Source organism: Primulina tabacum, chromosome 5 (assembly GCF_025594145.1).
Source record: "Primulina tabacum isolate GXHZ01 chromosome 5, ASM2559414v2, whole genome shotgun sequence".
Lineage (NCBI taxonomy): Eukaryota > Viridiplantae > Streptophyta > Magnoliopsida > Lamiales > Gesneriaceae > Primulina > Primulina tabacum.
This window is the reverse complement of record NC_134554.1, coordinates 14,592,724-14,617,468: the sequence shown is the minus strand read 5'-3', so window position 1 is coordinate 14,617,468 and position 24,745 is coordinate 14,592,724. Positions and strand designations below refer to the sequence as shown.

General features: G+C 33.5%; 2 protein-coding genes and 1 pseudogene across 2 annotated transcripts; 2 read left to right on the top strand and 1 right to left on the bottom strand.

Annotated features, from left to right (window-relative positions):
• Positions 1 to 1,143: 1,143 nt before the first annotated feature.
• LOC142544844 (uncharacterized) lies at positions 1,144 to 2,677 on the bottom strand. Its single transcript, XM_075651877.1, has 4 exons — positions 2,319 to 2,677; positions 2,096 to 2,172; positions 1,388 to 2,005; positions 1,144 to 1,241 (listed from the first exon to the last, which is right to left on the bottom strand). The coding sequence occupies exons 1-4, from the start codon at positions 2,650 to 2,652 to the stop codon at positions 1,170 to 1,172; spliced, it is 1,101 nt and encodes a 366-aa protein (XP_075507992.1). The 5' UTR covers positions 2,653 to 2,677; the 3' UTR covers positions 1,144 to 1,169.
• A 9,612-nt stretch (positions 2,678 to 12,289) lies between these two features.
• LOC142546913 (U-box domain-containing protein 44-like) lies at positions 12,290 to 15,905 on the top strand (annotated as a pseudogene).
• Positions 15,906 to 20,081: 4,176 nt separating this feature from the next.
• Positions 20,082 to 23,018, top strand: LOC142544162 (uncharacterized). The gene is made up of 6 exons (XM_075651229.1): positions 20,082 to 20,995; positions 21,072 to 21,252; positions 21,347 to 21,646; positions 21,693 to 21,973; positions 22,057 to 22,546; positions 22,637 to 23,018. The coding sequence occupies exons 1-5, from the start codon at positions 20,262 to 20,264 to the stop codon at positions 22,532 to 22,534; spliced, it is 1,974 nt and encodes a 657-aa protein (XP_075507344.1). The 5' UTR covers positions 20,082 to 20,261; the 3' UTR covers positions 22,535 to 22,546; positions 22,637 to 23,018.
• Positions 23,019 to 24,745: the final 1,727 nt, after the last annotated feature.

Below are 24,745 nucleotides of genomic sequence, written 5' to 3'. Positions count from 1 at the left end.
CCACTAAAAAATGTTGCTTACAAATAACTTTTATTTAATCACGTAAGTTCTATACTTGTTTAAAAAATAATCAATGGAAATGAAGATAAAGTGTGATGACAAATCAAATAAACAATGCAAAAACTAATTAATGAGGATATTGGAAAATAATTAATAAGACTTTCACAATTCAACTAATTAATGGTTTGTTTAATTTCCAACCTAAAATATATTTTTCATTCTCATTATTTTGATTACCCGTTAAGCGGGCGAGAGAGGAGAAATTTGTATTTTTTAATTTATTTTAATCTTTTTTTGTGTGAGAGATATCATTATCGTTCTTAATTCTGTTTCGTACTTTCTGATAACGTTTGAATTATTTCTATCTAAAATTAGTAAATATGAATTAATGTCCCCCTACCTAAATTTTCTCCAAATATTATCATGTTGGCTGTTTTTTTGGTGTTACAATTTTTATGAGCTAATGATATTAATAATGAAACGACCTCCTACTAATTAACAAAAGTGTGCCTCTTGTAAGACGGTCTCATAAATCTTTATCCGTGAGACGGGTCAACTCTACCGATATTTACAATAAAAAGTAATACTCTTAGCATAAAAAGTAATACTTTTTCATGGATGACCCAAATAAGAGATCCGTCTCACAAAATGCGACCCATGAGACCGTCTCACACAAGTTTTTACCAATTAATAATATAAAAAGAGAGAGCTAATTAAATATAAATGAGTATGTTTCTTGTGAGACGGTCTCACGAATCTTCATCTGTGAGACGGGTCAGCCCTACCGATAGTCACAATAAAAAGTAATACTCTTAGCATAAAAAGTAATACTTTTTCATAGATGACTCAAATAAGAGATCCGTCTCACAAAATACGACCCGTGAGACCGTCACACACAAGTTTTTGTCAATATTAAATAACAAGAAGCATATAAGACAAAGTCCAAGATTTATTTTCTCCATCAAGGCACCAAATCAAATTAGAAATTATTTCTCTTATTTGTGTATCATGAAACATGATCATATCATCTAATTTTGGCCAAGATAAAATTTCTTTTACATTGTCACAAGCTTTAGCCACTCGAATGTTGTTTTATTTAATATATTTATTTAAAACATAAAACAACACAACCAAATGATTTGTCCCTTCCTCTTCTAGCGTTGGGTTTCTTAATTATCATCACTTCCTGATTCTTCATGAATCCATTGCCCATTAATGTTTGCATTAGGATCAATAGGTATCTGCAAATTATATTCTAAACAAATCAATTACAAAGCTAATAAATTATGAATGGGTCTCACAAAATTATTAAATAAATAGCTTCTTCATATATTTTTGAGGCTAAAATTTATAATCTTGGATTTGATTTCTCATATCAATTACTGACCTGCATAGAGTACATTTGCTCTAGATCAAGAGCATGCAAGCTTCCATTGTAGTTGATGATCCCTACTTCTTGCTGTAAAGCAGAAGAGTTTTGAACCATGAAATCCCCATTTCGAAACTCGAATGTATCTTCATGAGCAATGTTCCTTTGGTGTGATATCGAGCCATTGAAACCAACTCGATCCGCAAGTTCTGCTTGATCACCATACGAAAAGCGTTCACCGGACGACATATATGGGTTCATGTCCATGCCTAAACTTAACCCCAGGTGCCAAATGTTAGGCGCTCCAGCATTATAATTTTCAACATGACCATATGCATTGTAATAATTATTAGCAATATCTTGAGGTTGAATTTGGGGACGGTATCCTTCCACGTCCGAGCTAGTAGTACTATTATCCCCGACAGATGAGTTAACGTTGAGATCATCTAGAGTACTCTTTTCTCGATTTTCTTGGATATTTTGATGGTTTTGAGGGTTGATGACAAGGATAGGCATGGAACCGAACTTTCTTGTTTTAGTTCGAGGAGCCCTCGCCTCTGTTGGGGATGAAGTCCCAGAGCTTTCTGTCTTGTGTTTTCTCTCATTCGGTGGTTGCCACGTTCCGCCGCGGCATTTCTGTAGAGATTATATATATGTAAAATGGTTGTCATCTTCAACTTTATAAAGAACATTATGTTCAGAGAATCTACGTAGTTTTTTACAAACCTGAAGGTGACTCGCCACTTGCATTCTTGTAAGCCCAGGCACGTTCATCAGGTCAAGGATCTCTTTAGGGTAACATCCTATTTGCAATATATATAAAAGAAATTTAACATATTTGGTTATATCATTATCTTTTCTATCAATTTAATTAACGTATTTAAAAAGTAAGAATTGATGCAGAAAAAACATTAACCCTAGAGGACACATATCATCAAGAGAGGCATACTTCCTTCACCAAGTTCTATGACGGCATCCACAAATTTGCTATGTAGTTCTTCGGTCCATTCAGTCCAAATCTTCCTCTTCATGAAACCAAGATTGGGATCATCTTCTATATCACTATCTTCATATTGGTTTCCTTTTCTTTCACCTGATTCTGCTGCATTTCCATTGGAATTATATTTCCCTCCGTCGTTTTCGAAAGTCGTGTAAACTCCTGAAGGATGACCTTCTCCAAATCCATTGTTATAAACCATCGTTTGTCCGTACCATTTGTTTGCCTTGAGTTTGCTGATCTTCTCCCTTAGGACATGTTGCCACAGGTACTTCACTGTCTCCATTGTTATTGGCTTAGTAACACAAAGAAATGCTCCCTCTTCCAAACCCTTGGTTGCCATAGCGACATCCTCGTTATCTAGCATCACTTCATCGAACAAAAGGGGAAATAACAAGTCTAACGATTATAGAAAAACACAAATATATAAGTTTTAATGGAAGAATCAAGGTGCATAAATTATCAAATTTTCGATTTGCAGTGGTAGAAAAATAGATGTAAAATTAATTATAGAACTTACACATGACGAATAAATCCATTTTAACGGCTTCTTGGAGGAGTTTGAAGCCATAAAAGTCGGGAGAGTTGATATTTGCTATCACGAAATCAAATGTGGCCTTTCCTTTTGATAACATCGATAGAGCTGTTGAGGCGAGTTTCACTGTAGTCACTGAAATCAATCGATAAAACCATGTGAGAAAGCAAATATATCCGTACATATCAAACTTCATGCCTAAAAATATTTTTCCAATTCATGTGAATTTAATAAAATTATTTTCTTAATTTCAATCAAAATTTCATTTTGGCAATATTCCACGCCTTCTCTTCCATTTGTTTCAATCCTCCTGACCAAAACTTATTTTCGCAACTTAATTTCGACTTTGATGTGGATCTTGAAATATCAAAACATTTCATCTGTTTCGTTATTTTGCATACCCGATACGTGCATGTTAGATGATAAGTATATGTTTGCGGGTTTACATCGTGTTAAGATTGAGACTTGGACCTAACTCAACCCAAAAGCTAGCACAAGGGGGAAGAATTGTCCAAGTCCATATTATGCAACTTCCACGAATTTTATCCAACTGACATAAGACAACTAACACACCTCCTCACGCCCAAGAATGAACATATGGAGTGTGAAGTTTACAAATGACCCAACTATGAGCAGAACGGGTGGCCCCCGGGATCTGATACCATTTTAAGATTGAGTCTTAGTCCTACCTCAATCTCAAAAACTAGCTCAAAAAAGAGAGAGGATTGTCAAAGTCCATATATACAACTCTCAGATATTTTATCCAACTGATGTGGGACAGCTAACAAATGTTATGTCTCGAGGCCAGATCCACTCAGGCGAGGGATTACATGATGAATAATATATCTCTCGTTGGATTTTGCATGCCATATGTATGCTTGATATTTATGAAACATAGAAGAATTCACATTTAAACAGGAGAATAAGCTTTTGTTCCATGTTATAAACGGTGATGTATCTTGAAATTGTCTCTTGTCTGGTTAAAAAATGGCAAGCCTCAAAGGCCATTATTACTTTCCATTTAACTAGGAAAAAAAATTCATTTACAGGTATCGGCAATACACAAAAAAAAGAAAAAGAAAAAGGTGCAGCTTATATGAAGATTTGACTAAAACAAATGCATGGTTGCAGCAGCAAAAATGGATTGAAGATTATCCCAGAATAAATGATTTCGTAGAACCAAATTAATCGAGTTGATTTCTCTTTTAGATAATCCATATAAAATCAATTCAATCGATAGATTTATTTTACCAAAAACAGAAAATCATCCCAAAACCTCGAATGAGAAAAAAAAATACAAAGCACACCCCTTTATGATTTTCAAAAGTCGAGATACTTGAATCAATTTTTTTCCCTTCTAAAAATGTCAATTAATCTCGTGTTTGAATGCCAAGGTGTTATGTCAAGATAAGTTGAGAAAGAGTTACGTATGTATGTATGTATGTATGTATGTATACCTTTGTAAGAGAAGTAATGCAACATATCTAAGACAGAAGCATGACTGTCACTGTCATGGTCAACTAGCAACACATGATGGATTTCATTTGCTGAAAAAGCCATTGAAATGGTTTGGAGCTTTGATGTATATCCGAAGCGAAAACTCTACGCAAGATATGAAAAATGGGAACACATCATTTGTATTTATACAAATAGTTTACAAGTGATTCATTAATAATTAGGTCTTTCTCCTTAAATACTTCCAACCTTTTGGACGGTGAATTTCAACTTGTAACGTATACCCATTAAATTACTGTCGTCTTTTTACATCACTTTTTGGTCCACGAAGTTGACCAAAATCGAACTCGAAAAGTTAAGTGAATGATTTGGCACAAATATTTTGCAATTCTTGGTTAATTTGGTGCTCTATTTTTCACTATATTGAATAAATATTACCCACATATATATTTTATTTCGACATATATGACATGCATCGAATTAATTATATGAAAAATATGTGGCGAATACCTATTCAAACATTGTATATATATATATAGTACGTTCTGTCACACTGAGTGTCGTAGGAGATTTAGAGATTTAGAATACATTACGGTAATCATTGTTGAAAAAGTTATTACATCATTTAATTCAAATTTAAATATAATTGCTATATATATGTGTTCAGAATCATAATTATAAATGGTAGCGTAATCCAAAATAAATATACAATTATGATTTAAGATTTTATAAAGATGGTAGCTTTTCTGGCTCAATCATAATCCCTTTTCACACTCTGATTATTGATAATGGCTCTTTAATCTTATACACCAAAAAATTATATCTATTAGTTTATATATATATATATATATATATATATAAATGAAATAGTGTGCAAATAATTCTCTTATAGTAAAAAGACCACTGATTAGATTTTGATAAATGACCTGTCTAAACATTAAACCTTTTTAACTATGTATGTATATTGTAAATGAAAATATCAATTTTTTAGAAAAAAAATTGAAGATCATGATTAAAACATTTTTGACCAAAATCATAAAGCTAAGTAAACCTCTTATAATATTTTTCTACTGCATAATTTATTTTGTTAATTGATATTATTGTAAGTAGCCGTAGATATATATTTTTTGTCGTTTTAGATCCATTATCCCATGTGTTGTCACATATATTTTCCCTTTTGTCGTTGCATGGTATTAATTCCGTACAGTAAGTACACACAATGTCAACGGATGTGTGTGTATATATATATCAGTTTTGGTACGATGTACATCATGCTCATCAATGAGGTGTCACTCATCTATTAGATGTATATTTTGGATATACTTCATCACATCTAATAAATGAGTGACATTTCAATAGTTGACACAGAAGTGGACATAATGATTGTTCAACATATCAAAACTATATATATATATATTATCACATTTAATTACTAAATTTTGTGACGAGTAAACGGTTACTCAGACGACGTAGACTAGATGTTTATTCTCTTGAAAAATTGTGGTTGTTGATGCTTTAACTAACCACCACCAGTAATTATTAGGGGTGTCAATTTGGATATATTCTGTTCGGGTTGAAGCAAGGGCAATAAAATAATTCCCGAACCTAATCTGACCCAACATGACCTACCCGATTAACTTGATCTGCTTTTTTAATATGCAATATTATTCTTTCAATCTTTAATAAAATAATTTAAAAAATCAAAAAACATAATAATAATAATATTTTAATTTAAACACAAGAACAAAACCTCACCGAAATATGATAATTATGTTACTTGGATTTAAATATTTGAATTAAATGTTAAAGAGTTTATTGCCTAAACAATTAATATCTCCACACAAGAATTAAATGTTTAGAAATTCAAATATTTCACAAAATAAATATCAAATGATGAAATTTTAATTAAAAAAGTCTTCATGTCACACCTCGACCCGAGGCGTATCGTGACATCGACATTGCTCTCAAATTATACATACGAAAATAACAAGCCGCAAAAATATAATTTCTGAAATTCAGAACGACTCTATTCATTCATTAAAAAATCGAAATTATATTGTCTGATACAAATTTAATTATTATTTTACAATATATATAACAGAAAAAGTGAATTGTCTAACAAACACGACATACTAATATAATAAAAACCGATCTACTGAATTATTCAAATATCTTTCACCATTCCCGGAACTTGTTTTGCTCATCTTCCTCGACCACTTCTTCATTCTTATCTGAGAGTGGATGATTGATATGATCATCACTCAGTAAACGGGATAATTATCCGAGTCTTTAAAATCATTTTTACAATGGAAATCACAATATAATTGTAACGATCATGAGCTATTAGGCAGAACCAACATGGGCCTCAGCCCATACCCGTGCACCACTACTGATCATGGGTCGTTAGGATGGTCCAGCATAGGCCATGCACCGCCACTCATAGAATATCTCACTCCTGAAAAGTGGTTTCTTTCGCCTTCCCCAACACTTGAACCCAGGACCTCCAGACGTAAGTACCTAGATTCTTAAAGTGTGGGTACCAGTTGGGCTAGTCCGGTGCCATGAGATTGCACGGACAATGAGCGGCTCCTGGCAGGCTTCTAGGCGGAGGGAACATGAATGAACCAATATTACACCGGAAGAAGAGGGATTCCTAAACTGCTCAGGTATGAGACTGTGCAGTTGAGGAGGGCTTAAAAGATTTGATTGATACTACTCATATCAAGAATGTGCATCTTCTTTTCAGTAGCTCATCATATAAGAACTCCAAAGTTAAGCGTGCTTGACTTGAGGCAATTTTGGAATGGGTGACCCCCTGGGAATTTTCCTAAGGTGCGTGTGAGTGAGGACATAAGCACGCTGGAAAGACTCGTCTCGGTATAGTGAGGACAGTCGTCGAATATGGGGCGTTACAGTTGGTATCAGAGCCGACCTCTCCGAATACGGTGTGGTTCAGGGACGAACCAAGCGGAAGCTGGTGGGCATGTGAGGCCCGGGGCCGAAGAGGGCGGGGGGTGATCGCCGGTGCCATGAGGTTGCACGGACAATGAGCGGCTCCTGGCAGGCTTCTAGGCGGAGAGAACATGAATGAACCGAACTTACATCGGAAGGAGAGGGATTCCGAAACTGCTCAGGTATGAGACTGTGCAGTTGAGGAGGGCTTAAAAATTTGATTTGTGTTACTCATATCAAGAATGTGCATTTTCTTCTCGGTAGCTCATCACATAAGAACTCCAAAGTTAAGCGTGCTTGACTTTGGACAATTTTGGGATGGGTGACTCCCTGGGAAGTTTCCTAGGGTGTGTGTGAGTGAGGACATAAGCACGCTGAAAAGACTCGTCTCGGTACAGTGATGACATTCGTCGAATCTGGGGAATTACAATAATTCTAATAACATATATATACAAAAATATTTTTATTTTCAAAAGTAAACATGTATCAAACTTGTGCATTGAATAAATTATGAAGTTCATGACTAATTGATATCAATTTTATATATTTTAATTCTCTAAGAGGTAAGACAACAATCAATAATCAGGTATGTTCAGAATATATATTTCTACAATTTGTTCATAAACTTCAGTGCTTAATATATACAAATTTCAATAATCACACTTTAAAATATAATATATGTGTTGGTCGGGTTTAAATCAGAATACACGAGTTAAAACAGAAACCTCACTTATTATAATTTACTAAACAAAATTCGGTCGGTATTTGACTATGGTTATGTCATCGCTATTGAAATGTTGCTCGAAAATTAGGCTTTCCTTAATCGAATTTTTTAGAATGATTTGTTGCAGATTTTGTGTAATACTAATGATGCGATCCGGGCGAATTGGGTAAACGGAGTCGGGTCAATCCTCCAAATCTGATAAGAGTTTTGTTAAGGGAAAAATGAGCAAGGGGATATATCTTGTAGAGAAGATATATCTCTCTAATATGGCTTCAACTGTAACCTGCAAACAAGGAAATGAACTCATGAATGAGCGTCGGAGGGGTGTCCGACATAACCACTCTGATGCTTAAGTCAGCAGGTGAAGATAAAGGAATAACCAATGTAGCTTGGGAGAGAAATAAATACTACTGGTGTAAATATATGTGTGCATATGTATGGTTGAATGTAGAATGAACCTGATATTTATAGGAAAGAAGATGGTAATGATCTCGTTTCATTGCCCACCTACCACTTATAGCATTTGATGTTGACTTCCTATCACGCCGCACTACCTTTTCCATCATGTCACATCAGTAAGATTTTGTCAGGAATGATTATCGAGACAAAATCTTACCTACTCAAACACTCGAGTGCAGTACTGTTATCGAGGCATATCGGGTAGAGAGTCATCACCCGGAAGTTTACTCGAGAGGTCGAGCCTCTGGTTTCCTAGGTAAATGACGACGTCCCAGGCCCTTACTTGCCCGACTATCTATGAGACCTCTCTGCAAATACCACGTTCTGAGCTATCTATGCATTGTCCTGGATCATCCATTACTCGGGTTCTTACCGTTATTTCCCGGGTCATCCATGACCCGAGATCTTTATGGGGGTATCAACTAACTTAGGAATTCAAATGTTATTTATAGGAAAAAATATGAGTGTTAGCGTCCTATTTATTGCCATTATCAATCATAATTTCGAATTAATTCTTCAGTTACAAGTTTGAAACAGCATCTGACCGTAAGAATAGTTTGCTGAAATGGTTTGTTGAATTCACTGTGCTGGTAAATTTTGCTATGCTGATGTAACTTTCAAATTTCAAGCTCCGTTCATCCATAGTTATACCTTGTTGTATGAGTCAAACCCTCATAGAAATCGAAAACTGAAGAGAAGTGGACTCAGAAGGGGAAAATGGAAATGCGGCAATTCATTACAAAAATAGGATTGGTCGTATTATATATATATATATATATGTGTGTGTGTGTGGTGAGTTCGAGTTGATAGGTGACGTGATTCTTAATTCGGGTCAACCCAAACTAATTTTTTTCGGGTCAGATTTCGGTTCCAACTCGATCTAACTGTGAATCCTAAACCCTTAACTCAACTCACTTTTTTTTTTTTTTTTTTTGTATTTCAATAATTTTTTACATCCCTAACAATTATTACTTCTAACAGACAATCACTACCCTTGAGATATTTTCTTGTTGCTATAACAATAATAATTATTATTATTCTGAAAATCCGTGGTCTTTTTTTATAAAATTACCAAAAAAATTCCACGTCAATACGTGATAAAATTTTTATTCATATAACTAGTATAATATTTATTTTTATATATCAAAATCTCCGTACTCAACAAATTTTCACACCAAAGTTCATTATGCCAAAAATTATTAATATATTTTCATACCTAAAGGTAGCATATCATTTTTTTCAAAGAACCCCTAGTTATATTAATATGTGGGCCGTCCAATTACCCCGTGAGTATTACCTATAACTCGTAGTTTTTCACTGTTACTCTAAATCATAATACATCAACCTAGTGATCACCTTCTCTTACGTAATTATCTTTTAGTGAGAAAATAAATTTTACTTTGCAAAATATTTCTCTGTATTAAGATTTATATTAACCATAATTATTATAGGATGTTTCACTAGCGGTAACAGTCATGTCCCGGTAAGCAAACGTAGCTTCATAAAGATTGAGTATTTCTTTTGCTAAATCAGGAGAGGTTATCACGAAGCGCAAATTTTTCGACCTAGTTCTTGCAAGTTGAGTGAAGCATGTGGTGAGCTCGGAGTTTAGTGACAGAAGGTTTCCCACAATGGGGAAGCCTTTGGGATCGGGGTTCAGAAATGTAACATCGCAACTAACACGGCTAAGGTGTCGAGCATTAGTCCGGCCAGCTTCACTGATATCTTGAAATGTATTAAATATTTAGACGTGAAATGGGATTTGTTATTGAGAATTAATGAATCAATATTCTTAGCTAGTTTATATAGCCTGGTGGCGCCTAATTCAGTACGTAACAAACTTATAATTATGTTTATTTTTTAAAAAAATAAACATAAAATATCTATATATGGCTTTCGGGTGAAACATTGACCAGAAGACTGGGGAATACGTAAGAGTTGCGTGTGGTTAGGGATGGTCCAATTGTTCTTGTCCACCCAGTTTCGACTTAGACTAACGGGTTTGTTTTCTAACATATACAGTACGTAGAACTGGGGATTAGGCCAATTTCATGGGGCCTGGTTTGGCGACAAAACCCTGACCTAGCTCACCACATGTTTTGTTATCTTTTTCTTTTCTTTGCAACGTTTGTTATTTTCTCGGTGTGGCGCTACCATGATATTGACGTATTCAGTGTTATATAAGTATTTCCGATGAAAAAAGACTAAAATTAGCAAACATTGAAAGATACATAACTAATAGGACTAAAATTGACAATATAAAATGTCAAAATCACAAAAAAATAAATATATAAGATCATGCAATTTTCCCTAATTGTTTTTTGAGTAGGTTTCTTGTGAGATGGTTTCACGGATCTTTATATGTGAGACGGGTCAATCCTACCGATATTCACAATAAAAAGTAATACTCTTAGCATAAAAAGTAATATTTTTTTATAGATGACCCAAATAAGATACCCGTCTCACAAATACGACCAGTGAGATCGTCTCACACAAGTTTTTGCTTTGTTTTTTTATATTTTAAAGTTTTTATGATTTTTTTTAAAAAAAAAATTGCCGTAAATTTTGTCATTGCCAAGCTAAAATTGGAAGTGAAATGTAATCTATACAGTCTTATTAAGTTTAGAGCAGGTCTCTTGTAAGACGGTTTTACGAATTTTTATCTGTGAGACGGGTCAACCTTACAGATATTCACAATAAAAGTAATACTCTTAGCATAAAAAGTAATACTGTTTCATGGATGACCCAAATAAGATATATATCTCACAAAATACGACGTGTGAGACCGTCTCGCACAAATTTTTGCCTTTAATTTAAGATCTCTGTATGTACAAAGATCGTTAGTAAATAATTACTGATTGAGAGATGTAAAATAAAAATGCAATTTTAATTTTTGAGAAAAAATTAAATTAGTAGATTATTTTTATGGAAAAAAAATGAAGAAGGATATTCTAATCCAGGTGTACGAATTGTTAACTCATCAAAATTGAAATGTGAGAGTACCTCGCCAATACTACGAATGATGGCAGACCACTTGTTGCATTGGGTGCTGTATATAATATGTTCTAATTGTGTTTTAGAAGATAAAAATCTCTGAGACAATCAGATATAATACACTCTAAAAAATTAAATATATTTTTTTTCAAATTTAAAAATATTTTTAGATTGTTCTCTCGAATTTCACTGTGATATCTTATAATTTGGAAATTATCTCTATTTTAATTTAAATTAAATTTAATTATAAAAAATAATTTTGCAAGCACACGACACGACACGACACGACACGACACGTGAACAATACGATGATTATACTTGACCGGCCTTCAATTATACAAATCAGCCGGCTTTGAACAAAAATGCTCGCCTTCACAACTAGACAAACGGCAAATTTCCAAAAATGGTCGGACCTCTTTTTTCATGGTAGCAATTTATTATATTTAAATAAAGTAAACTAAAAATAATAACCTGTATAATTATTTTGTATTTACAAATTTAATATGAAATCCCGTTCATTCTAGACAAAAACTTGTGTGAGACGGTTTCACGGGTCGTATTTTATGAAAAAATATCTTATTTGGGTCATTCATGAAAAAGTATTATTTTTGATGCTAATAATATTATTTTTTATTGTGAATATCGATAGGATTGATCTATCTCAAAGATAAGATTCGCGAGACCGTGAGACGTATTCATCGTTCTATATTTTTAAAACTTTTAATTATTATTTTTTTAAATGATGAATTTCTGTGAAGTTTGATTGATTTTTATGGACTAAATACAGTAGTTTGCGAGATTGATGATGAGTGAGTTAAAAATCTCAAATGAAGAAGGCAAACATTGATTTAGTACGAGACTAGAACCAGGTCCAAGCCTTTCTCAAGAGTCTTGTAGATTACTTTTCTTTCTTGTTTGACTTGTGATTAAAGTTTGGAATTTTCTTTATATTTCCATTTGTGTTCTACAGGAACAAATTACAGGTGTTAGCAATCCCTTTTCTCCTCCTTACCTCTGAAGAACCAATAATATTTGGCTGTCTTCAATTACTGATATTGTTCTGCAAAATTCCTTATTTTTTTGTTTTGTTTTGTTTTGTTTCTGGGATTCGAGTTTTGGAATTTCAAGATTTTCTTTTTCTTCTTCGTTGTTACTGGTTTTCAATATTCCGTTAAATGGAGAGATCAGTTGTGTCAGAGCCAGTCTCGGAGCAAGATTCTTTGACGATCCCTGAATTTGATTCTTCGACGATAAACTCAATCTCTTCATCTTCTTTGCAGACAGAATCCATTACAGAATTCTCGATATTTATCGAGAAATTACGTCCGGTTCTTGATGTAATGAAGCTAAGTGTAGAGAAAAATGAGCTACCGGCTCTCAACAAAGCTATTGAATCTCTTGAAATCGATTATAAACGAGCCAAATTAGCAATGGATGATTCGAATATTCGATCATTTCCCTTGAAAAGACTAGAAGATTTGACACAAAATCTTGGAAGGTCTTTAGGCCTTGTGTTATTCGCCAGCCATTGAAGTGCCTTTGCCTGACAAAGATATGGTTGAGGCATTGTGTAAGGAGATGATGTATGTGAGGTTTGAGATAAATTCGGAACTGGAATCGGATTCTGCTATGGAGGTCAGGGAGATGGAGGAAACATATGAAACAGAGGGACTGGAGGATGATGATAATGATAATGATAATGATGACGACGATGACGATGATGATGCTGACGATGATGATATTTTGGAGGAGGGTATAAGCGTGGGTATATTTGGCATTGATGATGTTTTTGTACATATAAGGTCCGATAATGAAGAAAAGTTTAAAAAAGCAATTTTCGGGTTAAACTCATTGGTAATGGATGGTATGGTTTCGGATGAAAAGCTTAATGATGAAGATGTAGTTAATGTCTTATGCAACCGGCTGAGTGCGTGCAACGGTTGTGAAAGAGTGATAATCATTCAAATACTTAGGTATCTTGTTACGCTAAATGATCAAAACAAGGTACTTTAGAGCAGTAGTTATTTTGAATTTTTTCAAGTTTTAAATGATGTATGAGCTACATTGTTTGAAGATGTGCAGGAGAAGATGGTGGAATTGGGATTTTTATCGACGTTGGTATTGTCTCTGATGAGAGACGTAGAAGAGCAAAGGGAGGCAGTTGGGCTTTTGTCTAGCCTTTGTGTCGATCCTGGGGTTAGGAGACGAATTGGGCGGATACAAGGGTGTGTTGTCATGTTGGTTGCTATTTCCAACGGAGATGATGAAAGGGCCTCGCATGATGCAAGAATGTTGCTGGATGTCATGTCTGGAAATACACAAAATGCGCTTCATATGGCCGAGGCTGGTTACTTTAGGCCTCTGATTAAGTTCCTGAAGGAAGGTAATGTTCATTCTTTCTTGTTCTTTCATTTGGTGCAGTTAGAGAACTCTCTTGAATTTCTTTAAGCTATTAGTTGTGATGCAAACTTATTAACTTTTGCAATAATGTTCCCCAACCCCATTTGAAAAACAGAGTTGACAAGTAGTGTTTCTTGATAAATTACGTGTACGAATTGTTGTTATCTTGAAAAAATGAAAAAAAAAAAAACATATAAGAGAAGTTGACTGTGGGATGAATTGCAACAGTTACAGCTATTTTACCTTGAGGCTGCAAGTGGTTCAACAATCAAATGCCACGATTGGATCTGTGCACGGTTTAAAAGATTCAACTAGAATTATCACTAGTTATAGCATTTGATGTACCAGCTGGTGTTTGTTCTTACGTATTATTGTTACTTGAGAAGAAGTCCAACTTCTCTTATTAGTTTTTTCATTTTTTTCAGGTTCAGACATGTGTAAAGTTCTAATGGCAACAGCATTATCAAGGATGGAACTAACTGAGCATAACAAGATTTCTCTTGGAGAAGATGGGGCGATTGAGCCACTCATCAAAATGTTCAGCACACGCAATCTAGAGGTCAAACTCTCTTCCTTGAATGCGTTGCAGAACTTGTCCAACTCAAAGCAAAATATCCAACGTTTGATTGACTCGGGAGTAGTGGTACCTCTGCTTCAGCTCCTATTCTCCGTGACATCAGTTATAATGACCTTAAGAGAACCAGCATCAGCAATTCTAGCGAAGGTGGCACAGTCTGAAACTATACTACTCATTAAACAAGATATCACTCGACAGATGCTTTCTCTGCTAAATCTTTCAAGTCCCGTAATCCAAAATCACCTCTTACAAGCGCTAAATAGCATCGCCTCGCATGAAAATGCATCTAAGGTTCGAAAGAAAATGAAGGAAAATGAGCAATTCAGCTCCTTCTACCATTCTTTACAGAAACAGATTCTAAAATCCGGGCTGGTGCTTTGAAATTGGTTTACACTTCTGTCCAAAGATTCGCCGGGAGAGCTTGTTGAAAATCTGGGGTACCCTTCTCTAAATATGCTGTCCAAAATTGCATCATCGTCAACATCAGAAAGTGAAAAGGCCGCTGCTTTTGGGATACTTAGCAATTTTCCGGTAAACGATAGGAAAGTCACGGATATACTAAGGAATGCCAACTTATTTCATGCGTTAGTTTCTTTTGTCAGTTTAAGCCATCTAAATTCAACACCTACAATGATTTGGTTAGCCGAGAGTATTGCAGGTATACTGATCCGGTTCACAGTTCCTACAGATAAAAGACTACAGCAATACTCTGTTGAGAATGGCGTCATTCCTATTCTCTTAAAGTTGCTTATGAGTGGTTCAGAAGTTGCTAAATCTAAGGCTACTTTGTGTTTTTCGCAACTGTCACAAAATTCGTTAAATCTGAGTAAATCTCAGAAAATGAAATGGTTTTGCTTGCCTAAACCATCGGATTCCTTGTGCGAAGTTCATGGTGGCTGCTGCTCCATCAAAAGCACATATTGTTTGATAAAGGCTGGAGCTATCACCCTATTGATTCAAATCTTGAACGGGGTGGAACGTATCTCAGATGAAGCGATTCTAACTTGCCTTGCAACCCTTTTGGAAGATGAAATTTGGGAAGCTGGAACCGGACTATATCGTGAAAATGTCAGGTGTTGGAGGTGTTATGAAAGCCCTGGAGTCGGGTACCATAAAGTCTAGAGAGAAAGCTCTTTGGATATTGGAAAGAATACTTAGAGTTGAGGCTTATAGAGTAGAGTATGGAGAATATGCAAAAATGGTGCTCATTGATCTTGCACAGAATGGTGATGCTAAACTGAAACCTAAAGTGGCTAAGTTATTGGCACAGCTTGAACTGTTGCAAGATCAATCTAGTTACTTTTGAGGCATTAAATGTGGCATTTTCTTTGTCAAAGTGTTGTAAACAAATCGTTTTCGCAAAGCTAAAGCTTTTTGCTACTCAGTTTGTATACTTCATAAATACATGTTCCTCCAACCTCCTATTTCATATTTCTGTATTCTATACCAATATGTGACATTCACATATTGTATGTGCACTTTTTCTATGTCATTAAATCCAATAGGTGAATGATATCTTATACATAAGTGTGCACGATAAATGTGCAACATATCAAAAGTATATATATATATATATATATATATATATATATATATATATATATATATATTAGATCTCATATGCAACGGTCTCACGGATGAGACCGTTGACCGATCAATGTCTGCATTAAAAAATGATAATTTTGATTAAAAATAATAATATTTTTAACTCAAACCAACATATATTGTACACTATATTTTTGACATAATTAATATATATTAAACATTAATACTTTACATATTAAAATAATATTTTTTATTCAACTCGTCGTTATATTAAACAATATTTCTTTGTAACTTAATGAACAAAAATAATTTACATTCCTTTTGTGTCTGGACTTCTTTTCGATGTAGTATAAATAGCTATATTCGATAAATGTTACCAGTAATGGTACAAAGGAAATGATCTTTTTGCGTGACAGGCGATGGAAATGATGAAGGTTGGCAGCTCGAATGTTTCTCCTCTCAGCAGTGGCAATCAAGATTACTTTGAAGCCTTTGTCGAGGACAAGAAAAATTACCCTTCACAAGAGGCTGGAGTGGATGAAAGTTCATCGAGTAGCCAAACCTTACCCTATATTATTTTTCTGATTTCTTCGGTTCTATTCGTCTCACTGCTAGCTGCTTTTCAGCATCGATAAAGATTTTTCCTTATTTTAAGGTGTAAATAAATAGGTACAAATATCCTGTTGAAACATATATGATTATTTTTTTTACAGCAAGATCAAGCTACTATCTTGTTCTTCTGTAGCTAAATGATGTATCGAAGGTACATAGAAATGGAATTTTATACTTGTGGATTTGGGAAAAACACGGCATTTTCTTATGATCTGTTGCAACATATTTGCTCTACAGTAGAAATTTTTTTTACAATCATATTCTTATAGCTTTAAGAACATAAATTATGTCTCTTAGTTGTATTTTGAAGACAAGTTAGCTACATTTGCCCCGAGTGGTGTTCAAGTTTGTGGAATAAGTGTTATTATGATCAATTTGTCACAGGTTCTATTCTCTATCAGCGTTTTTTTTTTTTGACGAACTTGTCATATAAATTTGCTTAGTGCAGTTTACTATCACTGTAGCTCTCTAAGGTGAATTTAGTACAACTATTGAAATTCTTAATACTTACTATGCAAAATAATAACACACAACACAGTAATTCTCGAGAAAGTCCTAGAACCTTGCCAAAGCAACTTATTTCTAATTTCAACATAATTAAGAATATCCATATATTCAATTTATGATGATAAACTCACGCCCCACTTTATATTTTATATAAATAATAAAGTATGTATTAATTTTTTTTTAAATGTATAAAATCTATCTAGAATACAAAAAGAACATACTTTCATAAAGAGGGCCAATTGGCAAACCATGATCATGAAATCAAGAGGTGTTTGTCTTTTCATCTTCTTTCTTTTTTCCTTCATGCTTCATTGTTTTTTTCATGATGATGGACTTTTTTATAACAATAAAACTTGTCGTTATCATTCTGTGTGTATTGGATAAACACTTTGAGTAACGCAATAGCCTGCAAATAATGTTAGTTAGATAAACCACATTGGACAAACCATATGTGATAGTCTCGTCCGAGAAAGTGTAGGAATAATCGAACTCATTAGTCATTATCAATGGGTAAATGTTCACATACTCTATCGACTTGTACAATTCTTGATAAGATCATTCATGCTTCATATTGATATATGAGATACTTGTTTTTAAATCCCTAACATCATAGTTATATTTATGTCCAGTCCCTGTCAGACAAAAAAATTTATGCAGTTTCTGATTCAGAAAAAAAAATGTTTCAATACTACCCACGCTTACATGTGATTTTTCAGGATGAAATTCGATACAAAACATTGAAAATTTAGAACTGCTATATGATATTTGAGTAATCACTGTTTTAGATATGGTACAAAAGGAAAAAAAAAGTTGAGTATAAAATTAGAAAAATATATTATACTAGTACTTGGTACACTTGTTTTCGTTTCAAATATCATATATTGATTATAGATTGAAAGATTTGATATTGACATTTAGGGGTCTTCACTTAGGATAGAACCGAAAAATTCAAAAATTCAAATCGAAAAAACCAAACACCGAATCGAACCGAACCAAAAACCGAATTTTGTAATTCAGATATAAATATTAAAACCGAAGTATATTTGATTCGGTTTCGAATTATATATTTCAAAATCAAATCGACCAAAAAAACCGAAATTTCTTTAAATTAATATTTATACTTTATTTATTGAGATGATATTTAGTGAATGAAAAATCATTTTAAATTAGTTTAATTGATTGTTGTTTATTTAATTTATTTAGATTTTATATTTAAATGTTTTACTAATAAATAATGTTAAAAAAACATATTATATTTTACAATATATTTATATTATTAATTTAAATAATTGTATCATCAAATTAATCGACCAAAATAATCGAATCATTTTGGTATAAAACCGAATTGAATGAAAATAGTTCGAATATCAGATTATATATTTCTAAAATCGAAAAAACCGAAATACAAAAATAGAAAACTGAACCGAACCGACCGATGAACATCTCTAACCATATTTTTTTATTATTTTGTACTGATTTTCATATGAAAAGAAGACATGTTTCATTAATATCAATATTTGTTATACATGTTTGATTACTTAAAAATCATATATTAGTATCAGATCTGAAATATTTTGTACTCGAGTATCATATTAGTATCATTTTTTCAATATTTTGTGCTCATTTTTATCTGATAAAGACACGTAATCAATACCAATACTTTTTATACATGTTCGAGTACTCAATAATCATATACTAGTTCATATGTGAAATATTTTTTACTTAAATATCATATATTAATATTAGATTTTCAATATTTTGTGTCGAAATTTATCCGAAAAAACAAATAGAGGTTCATAAATTTTTGTAATCTAACAAATATAGCTATACTAATGAGATTTATTGATCGTTTGTGATGATTATTTAATTTTTAATTAATTAAAATAAGAGAGCGTGGGGTTTTACGTTTGGTAGTCGGTCCGGGTGGGCCCAATGGGCGGCCACTTAGTGTCGGCCATTGGCTCACCCCTTTGTTCAGTGCGGCTTCCTTTTCGCTATAACAATTACATTATTATTATATTATTATACACTAACTCATCTTACTTATAATATTATATTTTTAATAAAGTTTTATTTGATGTGGGTACACTTTCAATTTAATAATTATTGTAAGAATTCTGGCGATCAAAAATTATACTCTTCGTTCTAATTTGTTTAATTTACAATTTGTCGTTACCATAAAAATCGTAGCGGCAAGTAGTAAATTATATAAAGATTTTTCTTATTGATATATCACATTAAAGGGTATTGGAGGTCATTCTTATTTCAAGAGTAGGTCTCTTGTGAGAGTCTCACATATAAAGATTTGTGAGACCGTCTCACAAAATACCTACTCATGGTAAGGCAAAAACTTGTATGAGAAGATCTCACGGGTCGTACTTTGTGAGATGGATCTCTTATTTGGGTCATCCATGAAAAATATTATTTTTTGTGCTAAAATTATTAATTTTTATTGTGAATATCGGTAGGATTGATCGTGATAAAGATTTGTGAGATCGTATCACAAACAAGAAGAAAAATTATACAGATGGCAGTATAAAGTTATATACGGATTTTCAGGGGAAATAAAATCTTATTATTAAATATTACATTAATTTTCCACACAATGAAAAAAAAAAATCAGTTATATATATATAATACATAAATGTAATTGTGTGCCCCATGATCACTGTCAGCGCAGACACCTCATCTAATTAAGTCATTAATATATCAATCTTATGCAAATTCCTTGCACCAGTGACCTACTAACAAAAAATAAGGAAAATGCTGTGTCATATATATTTGAAATGAGAAAAAACAATTATTTTATTTCAATCATTATTTTAAAAATATATTTATGATAATTTAATTATTTCAAATATATTTTGTAACCAATAAATCATATAACATGACAAAAAAAGAAAAAAAAAAAGATCACCCCAACACTTAAACCAATAGAAAAAACACTTAAATTTGGAATCTCTCATTTCCATTATTTCAAGAATATTGTATTCTTCCTCCCTCCATATCCATCGATATCTTCCTCCTAGAGACAAAAAACGGAAAGCAATGATCACTTTTTTCCTCAACTACTTTAGTCCCTCCCGCAAACTCCTAAATCCCATGCTTCTTCTTTCATAGTTCTTCCCTTTGAAGATGGTTCAAAGAAAGGTTCCCAACAAGCTTTGTATCCAAGACAATAATATAAAATCCGAAATTCGGTTGGCAAACCTTGAACCATCTTCGTTGCAGTACCAGGATGTCAAGAATAAAGGGGTGGATTTGAAGAAGAAAATGAAGAAATCGGGATCAATAAAGTTCGAAAATCATCGTTCTCCTAAGTTGCCGAATTATATGAAGTCCACCAGCAGTTCCGTGGCAAGAAAGGAGCAATTACAGGTTAGTACCAGAAGTACTCCAGCTAGTCTTGTTTCAAGTGATCTGCATGGAAAAAACTTGAACCGCCCGTCAAAACTTAGTGCAGACTCTATAAACAAGGCAGCAAAAACATCTATTAGGACGACTGGTTTAAAAATTAAGAGAACTTTGATAAAAACTCCTAGTTTCAAACCAGGAAGAGCTTTGGTGAAAAAGTGTCCCAAGGTTGTTATATGCGAGGATTTCGATATTGCTCGAGCAACATGTTCTTCGACTTTGAAAGATTATAAGCTTCCAGATTATCTTGTGCTGAATCAGGGGGGAACCGAGTCAGAGGGCACGTCTGTGATCAAGGTTTGCCCATATACTTACTGTTCTCTTAATGGGCATCTTCATGATCCTCTGCCGCCTCTAAAGAGCTTCATGTCGGCGAAAAGGCTTATGCTTAAGAATCAAAGGAAGCGTGCAGTTGGGATGCCTGTCTCCACGGCGAGCGAGGCCTGCCGGAGATGATACAAAATCTGATGAAAAACTCGTTTGTCCTCTTACTCTCGAGGAGCCAATTGGGTTTTTTGTTGAAATCTACAGTGCGGAGGAGAAAAAAACATCAAATACTGATTTTGTGCCGATGGTTCATGGTGGAGATGAAATTATAGCACCAGATTATGAAGAAGTTGAGGAGACAATTTTAGGTGGTGGTGATATCAATTTTCATGAGACTCTTGATGAGGACAGGAATGAAACAGATTCAATAGATATGTACCTGGAGGCAAAAATACCGGAAGAAAGTTTCCTCACCGTCGTCATTCCAAGAGGAAACAAAACTTGGAAACTTGTGCATCTGGAATGATATTGCAACACAGAGCATGTCTAGTATTCAACAATATGAACCAGATTCTGAATCTTCTGATACGGACTGGGAGACAGGGCGTTACTCTGCCCTTTATCTTGATTTTGATTATGTATCGCCGTCCAAGGAAGAGAAAGGGGATGGTTTGGATGGATTTCAAGATGAAAATGGGATGATTCATGATGGGTTCATCAAGGAGCCGCGCGACTGCATCATTAGCTTCTTTGATGCAAATGATATGTCACAAGACACCTATAGTGAAGATAGTTTAAACTCAGATTCAGCGTCTAGCAAAGATGACTGTAGATCTGAGGTCTCATTTCACTATCTGCATGGTTTAAACGGCATGAAAACTTCAGCAGCAATTGAGTTCCCAAAGGAAGAGCCAGAAACAATTTATGGAAATAAGGACTTGTCTTTTGAAGGGCAACAAGACCCCAGAAAGGATTGCCCAGCTCGGTGACACCGAGGCGCCTTCCGACCTTATGATTGAAGAAGAAGCTTCATTTGGTTGTCTAAACTTTGAATGTCTTCCAAATGAGGACGCTGTTGGAGAAGCTGACCTCTTGAAGGATGTTGTCCAGGAAATGGTCACTTCTGGTGACAAAGCCATTAGTGATATCATTATAGATGTTGATGTGTCGGTTCAAAATTCTTCAGATGAAGGCATTGAGATCTTAGTTGAAGAGAACCTCGAATCATTGAGCCCTACAGAAGCTGAAGCCATCATCGTTATCAAATGAAAGAAGATAGTTCAGAAAGTTCAACTAAACCAGATCAAGTTGCAACCCAAAATAAAGTTGGCAGAGGAATCTCGAAAAACAATCTACTTCTTCAAGATCAGTTCATCGGTGAAGGAATCGCAATAGCAATAGCTAAATGCAAGAGGTTCATGGAGGAAAGTGATGAAGAGGGACAATTCAATCCCAGGGAACCAAACTTTTTGCCGCTGGAACCAGAACCAGAAGCAGAGAAGGTTGATCTAAGGCATCAAGAGCTGGATGAAAAGAAAAACGCAGAGGAATGGATGGTAGATTATGCACTCAGGCAAACAGTCACAAAACTCGGTCCAGCTCGCAAGAAGAAAGTTGCACTGCTTGTTGAAGCCTTCGAAAAAGTCATGCCAATAACCAAACACGAACTAGATCAGAGTCATAGTTCAGCTTTTGGTCATGCAAGACCTGTTCAGGCATGTAACTGATACCGCTTACAGGTAAAACTTGAAAAACTACTTGATATTTCTGAAATGTCAGTGTTTGCATATTTTCCTCTTTTCTTAGAGCAAGAAGATTGATTGTTGCAGTTTCACTAATGTCTGATGCATAAACAAGAGTCGAGTAAAGATGGTTCAATGTTCAACGCTCCTTTTAGCCAGCAGAAAACCAAGTACAATGGCTTGAAACTATAATGTTAATCTTTGTAAGTTAAAAGACAGAATTATGATGTTTTAGTGTTTTCGGAATTGTTCTGTACCAAACGGTATCTTTACTATGTCGTATTCTAGTGTGTTATATAAGTTAATAGACAAAAATCATCAGTTTCTTCTTGATCAACTGACGGCATCCTATTAGGCCATCTTTGTTTGGAGTCAATGGAATGGTTTGTTTTCGATTATTATTCATTCTGAAATATAACGTGACACACTTGAAAATACACTGAAAATTATAATGAAATATTTTATTTTATTTTTTGTAACAAGTAATTGAAACAACCTTGGTATCTATTTGAAATATAATCTGAAACACTTGAAAGTACACTAAAAATTAGAATGAAATATTTGATTTCATTTTTTGTAGCAAGTAATTAAAACAACTCAGTATCAAAAAAAATAAAATAAAATCAAAATAAAACCTATCCCAGTCCTAAAGCCAAATTAGTTGAGCGGATCAATTAAACTCTGGTAACAATATACGGTCATATATATGATAATTATTTAAAGATAACTTTAATTTTCAAAATGGTAAACGTAAACATATCCAAAAGGTAAATTGATTTTTTTATCCGTATAAATGAATGGTAAAAACCTAAAAATTAGAAACCGGAAGTCAAAATATATCGATAATTTAGTAAAATGTGGGTCAAAAGTAATAACATTCAACTTGGAGAAAAAAAATCAAAATATACACAATTTTTCCTCTTCGGGCTCTGTCATTTGCTTCGGACTCTTCAAAACTTTGCTAGCCACATTTTTTACTTCCTTTGCAAGTATCTCATTTGAAATGATCATCTTTATCGTTTTAATATCTAACAAAATATTTATTTTCTGGGGATTTATTTAGCAATCATACCAAACAATTCCTTGTTCGTTTGTGATAATGTCTGAATTTCATATTAGCCACGATACCATCAATTTCTTGGATTTATGAAGATCAATCATAGTTTGGGTTTAAGCTTGGTTGATCTGGCTTCGCAAGCTGCCCTCTAGCCAAAGTTTCAATTCATGCAAAGTTGGGCTTTTGTGACTTACATTACTTTTAATATTTGAATCTATCCTAAATATAGGGATAAAATAATTTAATTATCTAATTCTATTTTTATTCTAAAAATAAAACTGTGATTGGATTGATGGATTTAATTTATTTTTTTTATTAGTTATATTTTTCAATATATGTGTATTTTTATTTATTTTCACAATTTTGTTTGAAATTGAAAATTTAATGATATGTTAACTAGAAACTGTTGTATTATTTAGGAACACATCTATTATTGTTGTTGTTATTGTTGTTGTCGTTGTTGAGATATTTTTTAAAGTGTAACACAATCTTTTGTATTTGATCAAGATCGATTGATGGCGAATTGAAACATTAGAATCATATTATAAATTCAATTCAATTTAAAATTAGGGGAATTACATACTAATAAGCTAATCGGATTGATAAACAAAAATTGTCCAATAAAAAAATTTATTAAAACAGTCAAAATAATTTAATATTTAAAAGTATATCAATAATAATTAAATTTAATTCAATTCAATTTTCATTTTGTTTTCAAGACCGATTTGTTTTAAACATATACATAAATTCTTGTAAGACCGTCTCACATATTATTTTTTGAGGCGGATCTCTGATCCGACCCTTTAAAAGCATTATTTTTATGTCCAAAGTATTATTTTTAATTTCAAAATTATCATTTTTTTATTTCATCATTTTTTGTTATAGTTATATTATAAACAAATATTGTGTAATATATGCTTCTTTGAGTATCATGTTCTTAATTTTTCGAACTCGAGACGTGTGAGACAATCAAACTTCCCCAAAAGAATCTAAGTAAGCCTACCCAAAACAAGAATACAAGAGGACAATTAAACTTTTGAGAGAAAATAACCTTGTATTGCTTTAGTGCTTTTCACAAATAAAGTGGTGAACCTCTTACTTATATTACTCATCCAAAGAATAGATGACTAAGATCAATA

Coding starts and splice junctions, on each gene's coding strand:
- LOC142544844 (XM_075651877.1), bottom strand. CDS start 2,652: ATGGAGACAGTGAAGTACCTGTGGCAACATGTCCTAAGGGAGAAGATC. Junction 2,173..2,318: donor CATAGAACTTGGTGAAGGAA/GTATGCCTCTCT, acceptor TATTGCAAATAG/GATGTTACCCTAAAGAGATC. Junction 1,242..1,387: donor AGCAAATGTACTCTATGCAG/GTCAGTAATTGA, acceptor TATAATTTGCAG/ATACCTATTGATCCTAATGC.
- LOC142544162 (XM_075651229.1), top strand. CDS start 20,262: ATGGTTCAAAGAAAGGTTCCCAACAAGCTTTGTATCCAAGACAATAAT. Junction 21,647..21,692: donor AAGATGACTGTAGATCTGAG/GTCTCATTTCAC, acceptor TGAAAACTTCAG/CAGCAATTGAGTTCCCAAAG. Junction 21,974..22,056: donor ATCATTATAGATGTTGATGT/GTCGGTTCAAAA, acceptor CAGAAGCTGAAG/CCATCATCGTTATCAAATGA.